Below are 11,652 nucleotides of genomic sequence, written 5' to 3'. Positions count from 1 at the left end.
AAATAAAATTTTTCATTTTCATTTTAAACATCATACGGAAATTATGTAATATTTTTAGCATACTTTCGGGGGAATCCCATGGGTATGCGTTTACACTGAACCTGAAAGCACTTTATTTATTGCATTCTTTTCTTCATTGCTTGTTTCTGTACACACAGGAGAGAAAATCGATGTCCAGCGGTGCGGTCATATCATATTGCCAATAGGCACCCAATAAAACCACAAAACCGCCTGGCGCAGGTGGGTTGGAAAGCTGCCATTGACACACACACACACTCATACACTTCCACACTTGGACACCCCGCTCAGCCAAAATGTCGACGGTGATGTCGTGAAACAATGCAAAATGGCGATGGCGCCAACAAAAAACTTCAACGGCGTCAACTTAAAATTGAAAAACAATATCAACACCGTGTGGAACGGCACTTCATTTATATTTAACGACATGCACTTGGCCGCCATTGCTTGACCATCGTTTCTACGCAACAATTTCGAATATGAAAAAGTTTTCCAATTTCATTGGCTCGAAAAAGAAATGCGACCGGAATGGCAAATTGTCGGCCAATGAAACGGTGAAACTTTTGGTCAAACAAATTATTCGGGTAGACGAAAACAAAAATGAAAAAAAAAACGCAACACAGTGCCAGTGCAATCGCTATCAAATCAATTTTCATGGCGAATGGCGCACAATCAATTCACGAGATTCATAATTTAACTGTGGACTCTGAATGTTTCGAAATTCAACGCACGTGACCAGAATGTGTCACTTTCGCTTTCGTTAAGGAAAATCACTTTCTATTTCAGTGACATGTAGGAGGCCTTTTTTTTTTGGACACTGACCAACCAAAGTCCATTGCGAATCGTTTGCATATTCCAAGCCCAATTATTAATTATGATATGAGTGCCGTAATTAGTTTGCGCAATTTGGCTTGGCGCGGCCGTATAAAATTATATGTTGCGATATGTTAATTGCTAGTTTTTTGTGGGCAATAAACGGCTTATGACTTGCACCGTAAGAGGTCCTTTCGATTAGCGCCTATTATAATGTTTATGATGATGGTATTCTAAAACGGGAAAATATGTTATTGTAATAGCCAATTAAAAGTTTATTTAATCGAGAAAAGTTACTTGTAAATTTTCCCTAGCGCATTGGGGTTCATGGCTCTTACCTGTTAAATATTTGAAAGAAACATAAAAGTTGAAAAGAATAACAATTGTTCTTAGACACTTTCTGCTCGCCAGTTAATAGGCTCCCAACTCAACTTTTTCATAAACAAAACATAATATTTTGCTTTTAGCGGAGTTTCTGTAATTAGTTGTTACAAAGTCATTAGAGTGCGTAATGTTTTGTTGTCAAGAAATTGTGGATGGAAGAAGAAGAAATCTTTTCTGCATTTTCACAACAAATTAATGGTAAGCCTCTATTTTTGTTTGTAGTTCATTACCAATAGTTAGGGGCGGATGTCCATTGTGACAAGATTTAATCAGTTAATGGCAACCCCACTCCTCCATTCTTGTGTCCCCTCCGGCGCTTCATAATCAAAGAGCAAACTGTTGAACCTTACTACACTTAAAGAAAAAAATGTGAGATCATGTATCATATTTTATGGTTCTTAACTGAGTTATTAAAACCAACACTGAAGTGTTCCTGTAAATTTTTTTAAGATTTATTATTTTGAATTTTACTTCCAAAGTTTTTATGAAATAATTTAAAGCAAAATATTTTCTAGTGCGGCCATCCACCCACATAGCATACTCTCGGATGCGACCGGCACGCGTCCGAAATAAAGCCACATTAAGTATACGACACGTGGTGCACAGAGGCACGCACACAGACAAAAATAACAAAGTTGGGGCAACTCTTTCGACGTCCGCTTCATTCATGTCTTCTTCGGCCATTTCTTTTGGGCCGCCATTCGCCAGCGAACGAGTTTAAAGATCCAGTGAGTATAAAAATCGTGAACAATAGAAAAACGATTATTAAACGCAATTGTGCCAGCACAGAGGCGAGTTGTGTGTTGACCATCGGCGAGTGACGAACCTTAAAAATTAAACGAAAAACAAAAATGGCCAAATTGCTCCTTGTGATTGTCGGTGTTGCGGCCTTTGTGGCCGTGGGTCAGGCGGCAGCTGCTGGTGGCGCCACCGACAAGTTGCAGCGTCTCATTGCCGAGGAGCAGAGCAAGTGCGCTAGTGGTCAAGATTCAATGGCCTGCATCAAAGAGCGCGCCATGCGATTCGTGGACAATGTGATGAGCAAAGACAGCTATCAGGTACGAAATGAAAAATAATATATCCCTTAATAAAGCCAATCCTCTAATAAATGGATTATTCGCTGAATGGGATATGATACAAGTTTTCTAATAGATTTATTTTGATATATTAAAACATTGGTTGTATAAATATTTCCTTATAGGTTTCGAACTTGGAAGTCCGCTCCAACGGCCAAAAGACCCCGGCAATCAGTGAGGCTCGTGCCAGCAGCGCCGATGGCTTCATCGATGCTATTGAGAACTACATCCGTGGACACGATGTTAGCATGAACTTACCCTTGGCCGATGCCAAGGTCACCGTCTCGGCCCGCAACCTGGCTAACAACCAACTGAGCCTGAACCTCCAGCTCAATGGCGATGAGAGCGACGATGCCACCGATGTTGAAGCCAGGGGTAAGAAGGGCAACATCTTCAAGAAGGGTGGGTTCACGTTCTGCATGCCTTTATCTGTCGAAAACACGTTCGTGAACAGAAAAATATCTAACCAACGATTTATTCGGATTTCCAGGAAAGAAGAACCGTCTCCGCAAGCTGGCCATGCCCATCCTGGTTCTGATCCTGCTAAAGGCTATCACCGTCATCCCCATGGCCATTGGTATCCTAAAGATCAAGGCCTTCAACGCTCTGGCTCTGGGCTTCTTCTCCTTCATTGTCTCGGTTGGTTTGGCCATTTTCCAATTGTGCAAAAAGGTAAGCCGGCGACGATATTAAAACGGATCTCTAATTGTCTTCCAGGCATTCGCTGGCTGTGGTAATTAGAGTTTTGTGTGTTGGGATGATGTTGGGCGTGGAGAGCGAAAGTCGCGACAGAGTTATTGCAATTAAGGGTCCTATTTAGTGCATGTATGTATGTATAAGAAGTCTAGAGGGCGGCAGCATCAGGGTAAGTCCATCCAGAATCCTCGCTCACAATCTCCCGCTTCCCAACCAAACCACAAAACTGACTATCCAACCAAAACTAGCAATTAGCGTTATGTTAAAATGACTGTGGAGAATAACTTACTAATTTTTTTTATTCTTCTTATTTTGCCAATCTAGATTGCCCATGATCATCACCATACCGCCCACATCACCGCCCATGGTCCTTGGGACGGTCGTACCTTTGGCTCCCTTCCCGTGCCCGTGGTGGAGCAGCCCCAGAAGCTGGCCCAAAACTTGGCCTACCAGGCCTACGCCTAAGCCATAATTCAGCGCTAAAATTGAGAAACAAATTGGAGCAGAGCATTCCAAAGTCTTGGATCATGAATTGGCTCAAATTTGTGGTTGCCAAAAGCACAAAATTAATTGTTAATTGTTAGATGCATTCTGTGACTTTTGACCACTTTCCCCCTGACCAGTTATCCGCGTTATTCCTGCGCTGCCTCTATTCACTAGACTTTATTTATAATATTTATTAACTATTTATTGAAAACAAGAGATTAAGAAAACCAGAAGCAAAGCACCAAAATAAAGTAGCATAATAAATGCCTTAAACATGGTAAACTTTAAATTTTTCAAGGGAGGGCATTGGTTCATCATTGTTTTTACTCTTAAAGATTTTGCCTATAGCTTATGCCCAGAAATCGACTTCGCTTAATACCGTTCTGGTTGAATGCTCAACCCCGCAAGCCTAATTAACGTATCCGCCCTTTGGCACTGCTCCCAGAAGCTCGACCAATTTCACTTGGCATACAATATTTATAAGCCATCGCCGGCAAAGCGATTGTGTCCTAATTAGCCAAATTTAATCCACGGTAAACGCCGACTCCCGGCAGAAAATCTAATTAAATATTCCACTCAAGCCTCCTGCATTGAGGCCCGGCCGGCACAGCAAATTCAATTGATCAACGGCATATAATTTAAAAATTTAAATTTCTTCTTTTCACTTGTGCGAAAGTTGTCACCCGTCGGAGAGTGAAAGTCTTTCAAAATTCTAGCTCAAGGGGCGTGGTGATTGAGGGCCATCATCGGGGATCAGGGACATTTTCGAGCAAACTAAATGATGCTTTCCAAGGCAGGCCCCGATGTAGATACAAATCAATGGGTGGTCCTATGAAATAGAAAATTTCACAAATAAATCCATGTCGTGAATCCAAACTCTGCGCTCAAATGCACTACAAAGGCCTTCATAGGAAATTTAAGGAATATTTTTATAAAATATCGACTTTATTATACCTTTTCTGAAATAATATGAATTATGTGGATTAAAAATGTTTTTTTTTTTTATTTAAACAATCACAACTTCATATAAATACAATTTTAAAATCCTTAGAGGATTTAGGATTTAGAGGATTATTATTTTTTTCTGCTGTAACCAATATGCTATTTTGTCCATGGGTAAAATAATCTGCATACATTTCATTGGGCTCAAATTTAATTTGAAAAAAAAACTGTACAGGCCAATGGTCAAGCATCAATTTTCCATGTGTGCTACACAGGCACTGGTCCAATCTAGAAGCCAATAAAGTGTGAAAATTGGCCTAATCTGAGCATTTTCGGCCACTGGCCCCATAGCAGCTGGGCAATTTCCATAGAATTGAAGGCAATTTATCAGACGACCGAACCGTTTCATGGAAGCTTCAGGACGAAAAAAAATGTTTTGGGCTACACACCTGGACAGGCGACGCTGCTTTCATAATCGCTTGGCATTCACGAAAACACTGGATTTTTGGTCAATGTTTGGTCGACCAACAAACCATCAACATCCCACCATCAGACCATCGCCCGTCATCATCAGCATCGATCCAACGCCAAGACACGAGCTTATGGAAATTTATTACCTCAAATAAAAATGTCGGCTCTTTTTTCATTTGGCACGATCCAAGCAAAAGTGCGGCACTAGTTGTGAAATAAACATGAAGCTGTCCCCACAATTTCTTTTAGCGAGGGATACAAGTGATACACATAAAAAACACGACAACGACACATGTTGCATTATTTAAGCGGACCATTAGGTAATCTATGATGATTGCAATGATTTTGGCAGGCAAATAAATATATTCGATTGTGTAACTTGAGTAGAGTTTTCCAAAGGATTGGATTTAAACGATAAACATCTTCAATATAACAATATCAAGAAAATGAATAATTTACTATTATGAAATCTTGTTAGTAACAAGATGTTACTCTTGAAATATAAAAAACTATCTTTTTCTTTGCAAATATGGTTTACAAAAATTTTTACTTTGAATGTACTTTAATTTCTTTAAAATTTTCAATGAAAACGATCTTTATATTTAAGAAAAATAAATAAAAACATAAATAAAATTTTAATACATTTTTCTTCTTATATTTTTTTTTTTTTTTTATTATTATTTTTCATATTTTTATACCGCACGAGGAAAAGGGTTTCCTTTAAGTAACGTTGCCTATGCAATAGATGTGTCCCCTTGAAAGCAGCATACATTAATTACGGAAGTGTGTCACCTGAAAATATCTGGCACAAATAAAAACGAAAATCAATTTCGTAATATAAAATAAAATATATAGGTTTGATACCGCTGCGAAATCGAATCCCCAGTTCCGCGTTAACAAAAAAAATGGTACCGAAACATATCAAATCCAATGTGGAGTCAATACCAAAGCGTAGGTGAGTTCCGTACTGATTTCTTGTATCGAAATTTGACACAATACGCCGAAGTATGTACGTGCCTTCGATTTGGCTTTCTTACTGACGGTCGCGTAAGAGTTAAGGGCCTGCATACTAATTGCGAACAAAAGTTATTTCCATCGAGGCGTCAATAATGCAACATTGGCCGGTGGGAGGGAAGCGTTAGGTGTCTGGGGCCGATATGGAAAGCGAGAAAGCTTAAGGGGCAACCCAGTTAACTGAGGAGAGGCTACTGTTTTTATACTTAGTAATAGTAGTATTCGAGGGTATACTCAATGTATGGTCTTTTATTTTATCCAATATATTTTAATAGAACGGAAATCCTTTAAATAATGTCTTTTAGACTTCAACTCCATTAACCGCTGGCCACCTTTAAGTTTCTAAAATCAAGAACATTACAGTAAAGTTTACAGGATCCACAAAAAAATAGATAAGATAATGGTACCAGGTATTTTACAGTCGTTAGACTAGATCCTACTCCCCTAGTTTTCTTTTTTCGTAGGTTTTTTAATACAATTTTTTTTTTGTGAAAAACTTTGGCCACTTGCTTTCCGTGGACTTGGCCCAGGGCTTGACTTTCGTCGCTCGTCACTTGCCGAGTTGGGCTGTCCAAAAACCGAAAATTGTGCACTCCAAAAAGCAAACACGGGCCATGGGTCTCTTCTTTGGCGCTCTCGGGGAGCGGCAGTATAAAATTGGAACCATTCGACAAATGATCCAACATTGTCGTCGCATCGACTCCGCAGTGAACACTACGCGCTCTGGTAGTGTGATATAAATTTAATATTTTAATTAATAAATAGGAACCACAATGGCCTTCCATTTCACGTCCTTGCTCGCGTTCGGTTGTGTGCTGCTTTTGGCGGCCTCCGCCTCTGTTTCGGGAGCTGCCATCGAAAATGCAGTGACCCCGCGGATCCACAGCTCCGACGAGCTGATCTCAACCATTGTGGATAAGTGCTTCCATGCCAATGCCATGCATTGCCTCAAGGAGAAGGTGCTCAGCTACCTGGACACGGTGGCCAATGTGGAGGAGGATGAGGTAAGCGGTCGTGCCCTGAGCGACGATGTCATCGATAAGGTGATTGTGGACCGTGTGGCCCGCATTCTCAACACCAACGAGATGAGGCTTCAGCTGCCACAGACCTTCTTCGCCGGATCCGTGATGACCTACCGCTCGGACCGTGGCTTCGACCTGGAGCTCCCCAAGGAGGAGGGTCTGTATTTGGGTGTAATTCCTCTCAGCATCGCATTAAAATACATTTTTTTTTAGGCCGCGCCGAGAAAAAGAACAAGGACAAGCTTTTCCTGCCCCTACTGCTACTGATGAAGCTTAAACTGAAGGTTGTCATGCCCATTCTGCTGGCTCTGATCGGCCTGAAGGCCACCAAGGCTCTGATCCTGTCCAAGATCGCCATCAAGCTGGTGCTTGGCTTCCTCATCTACAACCTCATCCAGAAACTCGGCGGCATGAAGATGAACATGGTGCCCATGCCAGCTCCAGTTCCGGCCAGCGAATACGGTGTTCCCAGCACCACTGCCTCGTCCTATGACCCCAGCAGCTGGGAGCCCATGAGCGGAGGTCCCTACGCCCGTTGGGACTCGCAGAACCTGGCCTACAGCTCCTACCACCCCAGCAGCTCGTCCTCGTACTCCTCTGGCTCCTCCTCGGGATCATCTAGCTCCTCTAGCTACAGCTCGTCCTCTTAAATGAACGGGACTTCAGCTATTGTACATATCAAGGATAATTAGTGATTCTTGCCCCGGCGAGATCACTGCGAGTCGCACAGACCAAATGGAACCGAAACCTGTCCAGGCCATACACATAGTTTTTAAGAGTTAAGCATGCGAGAGTTTTAGCCATTCTTCAGCTGTTACCACTCCCCCTCTTAGCCCGATTTTCAAAGCATACCATTCTTCTTTTCTTCATTCACTCTTCCCTGCACTCTGCTTTCGTCTTTTTTGTCACCAATCGACCAAAAATCAAACTAAATTGAATTATTATTTATTTAATTTATTAAAAATGCAAAAATTTAAAACAATCTATAAGCTGTTTTTTAATTGATGAATTACTCTGGGTTAATACTATTGAGGTTATAATTATTATATTTTATTTAGCTTGAAAAATATTGAAAAGCAGGCCTATTTTATTAAATTAAAATTTTGTCTCTCCAAATTAAATCAAAATTGTCCTCAGGCAAAAATGAAATTGAAATCAAGAAAGCAGGAACCAGTTGGGCCTCAAAAGACGAGCTCCAAGTCAACGGTGGGATCCCTATCCGCGCAGGGAACTGAACGAGTTTATACAGAAGTGGACTCGGAGGGCCGTCTAGTGAGTCGACCCCTCACTCCATACGAGTGCAAGCTAGAGGACGATGTGGAGCAGCTGCAAGAGGCCCTGTTCACGATCTCTTCCCACTATGCGAAGATCCAATTCCGTTTGCGTCAAATATCCTCCGCGTCGTGCAGCGAGAGGAACTGCTTACTAGAAGAGCTACAGCGGATGACGACTCAAGGACTGGATGGATGTAACCCAAACCAGGCAGAGGAATTGCCCAACCTGAAATGCGACTCATTAAGCCTAGGCAATGTTCGATTCAAGCAGCAAAAGATAATCAACCAATTGCGGGAAAGTCTTCAGGACTTAGCTGAGGCAGCAGGAGCCTGTTTTGAAGCGGATTACAAGGCCGTCGGTGACGGACCAGAATATGTCGAGGAGTTTGACTCTAGCCAGCAGATCGAACTATGTCCAGACAAGAAGGAAACAGGGGGACAATATTTGCAAGAAGTGTGGTCGGATGCCGACTATGGAAACGAAGAACTTCGGTGGCCCATTGAGAAGCCACGCCGGTTAAAAAATAAAAGCGGAAAGTCAAAAGGTAGATCCAGGAGAAGTTCTAACATCTCTAAGGAAAGCCAAAAAAATAAGATATCAGAAAAACTAAAACGAAAACCTTCAAAATCTCCTGCAAACCAAGATTCCAAAGTCGCTTCAACCCAAAATACGAAACGTACCATCACTCCGCTCAAAGCAACCAGCAAATCTAAAGCTAATGTGGCCAAGCGCTTTTCCCAAAACATTTTAAATTCCCTGAATAGCGGCCCAAATTTAGGAATGACCGTCTGCAGCTGCCCCATCAAGATTCAAGATTCGCCCTTTACTCCGTTGCGCAGGACTCAGTCTATCTCGCAATATTCAGGTGAAAAATCACGAAATTCTTTGACGTCTCCATCTAGGCACAGTGGGGGTACCATTCGAGAACTAGCCAACTCAGTTCTGCAGCGATCTGTCGGTGCCATCACAAGATTTTCCGGTGCCCGGACCATGACCCTCCACCCACCTCTGCTTCAGACGCAGTCCACAATGCCATTCTCAAGCTTATCGAAATGCAGAACGAGTATTGAGACTGCAAAGCTTAGGCAGGGTGTCGGGAGGAGCAGCGATCGAAAAATTCATAAATGTAGATATAAAAGAGTCGCTAGTTTTCCATCTCAGTCAGACGATTATTCTCAGGAAATGGAAAGAAATGCAAAATTTTTATTTCAGGAAGGCCCTCAACGAGGAAATATAGATTTTTCCGGTGCCCCCAACACCCAAAGGGATAGTTTATCAAACACCAGCGAAAGTTCTATAAAATCCTTGAATATCCGTAAAAGTTGTCCGTGGAAATTCGTCACTGGCCCTGAAAGCACTGAAACATCTGAACGCTCGGAATCATAACAGTAGTATATATTTTTTTTCGATTAACAAATTTTTGGTTTAAGTTTTGGTAGTTCGAATTCCTGAATAAACAGCTTATATATTGTTATTAATTTTGTCTATTTTATTTAAGTTGATTAATATTTACAGCCCTTGAAAAATTTTTAAAGATTGGCGTGGGCTTGATTGACGAATCTTTGTCAAAAGTCTGGTTCTTGATTCTTGAGCGAACTATCAATTCGATTTTTTGTTAAATATTTTGCCACATCTTTTCATTAAAAATAAAGCTCCTAAATATATACCCATATAAAATAGTGAGGTTTCCAAATATGCTCAGTTGACCCCACTCCGACGGCCATAACACTGTCAAATTAAAACCGATCTGGAAATAGTATACCATTCTGGGATCGGCTCTTCAAGTACATCTATTCCTCATTTAAAATATAGCTTAAAGGTCCTTTTCAAAATTTTCGAATTTTTTCAAGGGGTACCCCTATAAAAAAGTGAGGTTTCCAAATATCCCCAGTTGGCCCCACTCCGATGGCCATAACTCGGCCAATTTAAAACCGACATGGAAATAGTATACCATTCTGTGATCAGCTCTTCAAGTACATATATTCCTCATTTAAAATATAGCTTAAAGGGCGTTTTCAAAATTTTCGAATTTTTTCAAGGGGTACCCCTACAAAAAAAGTCAGGTTTACAAATATCCCCAGTTGGCCCCACTCCGATGACCATAACTCGGCCAATTTAAAACCGATATGGAAATAGTATACCATTCTGTGATCAGCTCTTCAAGTACATCTATTCCTTATTTAGAATATAGCTTAAAGGTTTTTTTTCAAAATTTTGGAATTTTTCAGCTAAAATTTCGAGAGGATTCAAATTATTGAAAAATGTATTTAATCACGCGTTATGGCCGCCCTCGGGGACTGTGGCGCCGAAGGACACCCGTTTCTTGAGCGTAGAGCCTTAAACGATTTTTAGATCGGAAACTAATCAATAGCTCACTTGAAAAAATAAACATAAAAAAGCAGAAAAGCTGATGAGTTATTTCAATGAATATTTTTACAGACCATTTTCCAAAAGACGTTGTAACTGATATTTAATATCATTATTTTCACAATTTGACTGCACGGGAGTGGAGTAAGTTCTTGACACCCGGGAAGTCTTTATTGGCTGACTAATTCCAAATATTTGGCCAGCTACAAAAGCTGTTTTAATCAATTGCCAATGAACCCATCTGGTACCTGAAAAAAAGTATATAATAGGAATAGGAATAGGTGTTTACCAATTGTTTAGCAGTTTCTTTCAACCAGCAAACACAATGATGATTCGCCAGTTGCTGTTAATCTTCTTAAGAATTTGTTTAAGCCTCAGCAGGAGCTCATTGGACACGGAGGTGGGAAAGTTTATGAGGTCCATGGACATTATACCAGATGTCATAGAGGTGGGACCGCAGGACTTTCTTAATGTAGGTAAAATATAGAATATATTTTCAAGATCATTGTTTTGAAAAATAATAATTGAATTATCCGAAGATCACGTACCATGGCTATATTAAGGTAGATCGCGGTAAGGAATTGGAACCAATGCAAGTTCGGGATCAACCAGCAGTGACATGGCCAGCCTCATCGGATGGCTACTACACCCTGATAATGATCGATCCTGATATGCCCAATACTATTCATCCTGTTGACCGGGAGTTTCTGCACTGGATGGTGGTCAACATTCCCGGAAATTTAGTGTCACTGGGCGATGTTCGTGTGGGATATGTGGGTGCCATTCCGATGCAGGGAAGCGGATCCCATCGATACGTTACTTTGCTTTATAAACAGAAGGAATACACAAAGTTCGACTTTAAGAGGTTGCCCAAGCATGTCCTAAACGGTCGTAATAGATTCCGCACTAGCGCCTTTGCGAGGAAATATAAATTTAGTTATCCAGTAGCTGGAAACTTTTTCACCGCCAGTTGGAACACCGATGTTCCCGAATTGATTAAAACCATAAGAGTTCATACCGTTTCCAATATGGGGTTAAGTTATTAAGTATAATTTTGTTTACAATTTCCGAGTATATCAATATCTATT

At 41.0% G+C, this 11,652-nt stretch overlaps 4 protein-coding genes across 5 annotated transcripts; all 4 read left to right on the top strand.

The window, feature by feature from the left end:
• The first annotated feature begins 1,963 nt into the window (after positions 1-1,963).
• Positions 1,964-3,746, top strand: LOC6499188. Of its 2 annotated transcripts, none has more exons than XM_014910452.3 (4): positions 1,964-2,273; positions 2,417-2,666; positions 2,782-2,963; positions 3,312-3,746. In XM_014910452.3, the coding sequence occupies exons 1-4, from the start codon at positions 2,067-2,069 to the stop codon at positions 3,450-3,452; spliced, it is 780 nt and encodes a 259-aa protein (XP_014765938.1). In that variant the 5' UTR covers positions 1,964-2,066; the 3' UTR covers positions 3,453-3,746. The 2 variants fall into 2 exon arrangements, with proteins under 2 accessions (XP_014765938.1, XP_001955148.1); XM_001955112.4 differs by having other exon boundaries at positions 2,417-2,693.
• A 2,813-nt stretch (positions 3,747-6,559) lies between these two features.
• LOC6499189 lies at positions 6,560-7,904 on the top strand. Its single transcript, XM_001955111.4, has 2 exons — positions 6,560-7,079; positions 7,136-7,904. Exons 1-2 carry the CDS (start codon positions 6,674-6,676, stop codon positions 7,570-7,572), a joined length of 843 nt encoding a protein of 280 aa, XP_001955147.1. The 5' UTR covers positions 6,560-6,673; the 3' UTR covers positions 7,573-7,904.
• Positions 7,905-8,010: 106 nt separating this feature from the next.
• On the top strand, positions 8,011-9,675 carry LOC6499190. Its single transcript, XM_001955110.3, has one exon. The coding sequence runs from the start codon at positions 8,066-8,068 to the stop codon at positions 9,581-9,583; it is 1,518 nt and encodes a 505-aa protein (XP_001955146.1). The 5' UTR covers positions 8,011-8,065; the 3' UTR covers positions 9,584-9,675.
• Positions 9,676-10,846: 1,171 nt separating this feature from the next.
• Positions 10,847-11,637, top strand: LOC6502616 (protein D2). Its single transcript, XM_001955109.4, has 2 exons — positions 10,847-11,036; positions 11,104-11,637. The coding sequence occupies exons 1-2, from the start codon at positions 10,890-10,892 to the stop codon at positions 11,608-11,610; spliced, it is 654 nt and encodes a 217-aa protein (XP_001955145.1). The 5' UTR covers positions 10,847-10,889; the 3' UTR covers positions 11,611-11,637.
• The last annotated feature ends 15 nt before the right edge of the window (positions 11,638-11,652 follow it).

This window comes from Drosophila ananassae, chromosome 2L, assembly GCF_017639315.1.
Source record: "Drosophila ananassae strain 14024-0371.13 chromosome 2L, ASM1763931v2, whole genome shotgun sequence".
NCBI lineage: Eukaryota > Metazoa > Arthropoda > Insecta > Diptera > Drosophilidae > Drosophila > Drosophila ananassae.
The sequence above is the reverse complement of the archived record's forward strand: the minus strand, read 5'-3'. Positions and strand labels throughout refer to the sequence as shown.

What these genes read in the sequence shown, in the direction of transcription:
- LOC6502616 (XM_001955109.4), top strand. Translation starts at nt 10,890, where the DNA reads ATGATGATTCGCCAGTTGCTGTTAATCTTCTTAAGAATTTGTTTAAGC. An exon ending in GACCGCAGGACTTTCTTAAT is followed by an intron (nt 11,037 to 11,103) that starts GTAGGTAAAATA and finishes AATTATCCGAAG; the next exon opens with ATCACGTACCATGGCTATAT.
- LOC6499190 (XM_001955110.3), top strand. Translation starts at nt 8,066, where the DNA reads ATGAAATTGAAATCAAGAAAGCAGGAACCAGTTGGGCCTCAAAAGACG.
- LOC6499189 (XM_001955111.4), top strand. Translation starts at nt 6,674, where the DNA reads ATGGCCTTCCATTTCACGTCCTTGCTCGCGTTCGGTTGTGTGCTGCTT. An exon ending in GGAGCTCCCCAAGGAGGAGG is followed by an intron (nt 7,080 to 7,135) that starts GTCTGTATTTGG and finishes ATTTTTTTTTAG; the next exon opens with GCCGCGCCGAGAAAAAGAAC.
- LOC6499188 (XM_001955112.4), top strand. Translation starts at nt 2,067, where the DNA reads ATGGCCAAATTGCTCCTTGTGATTGTCGGTGTTGCGGCCTTTGTGGCC. An exon ending in GGGCAACATCTTCAAGAAGG is followed by an intron (nt 2,694 to 2,781) that starts GTGGGTTCACGT and finishes TCGGATTTCCAG; the next exon opens with GAAAGAAGAACCGTCTCCGC. An exon ending in TTTTCCAATTGTGCAAAAAG is followed by an intron (nt 2,964 to 3,311) that starts GTAAGCCGGCGA and finishes TTGCCAATCTAG; the next exon opens with ATTGCCCATGATCATCACCA.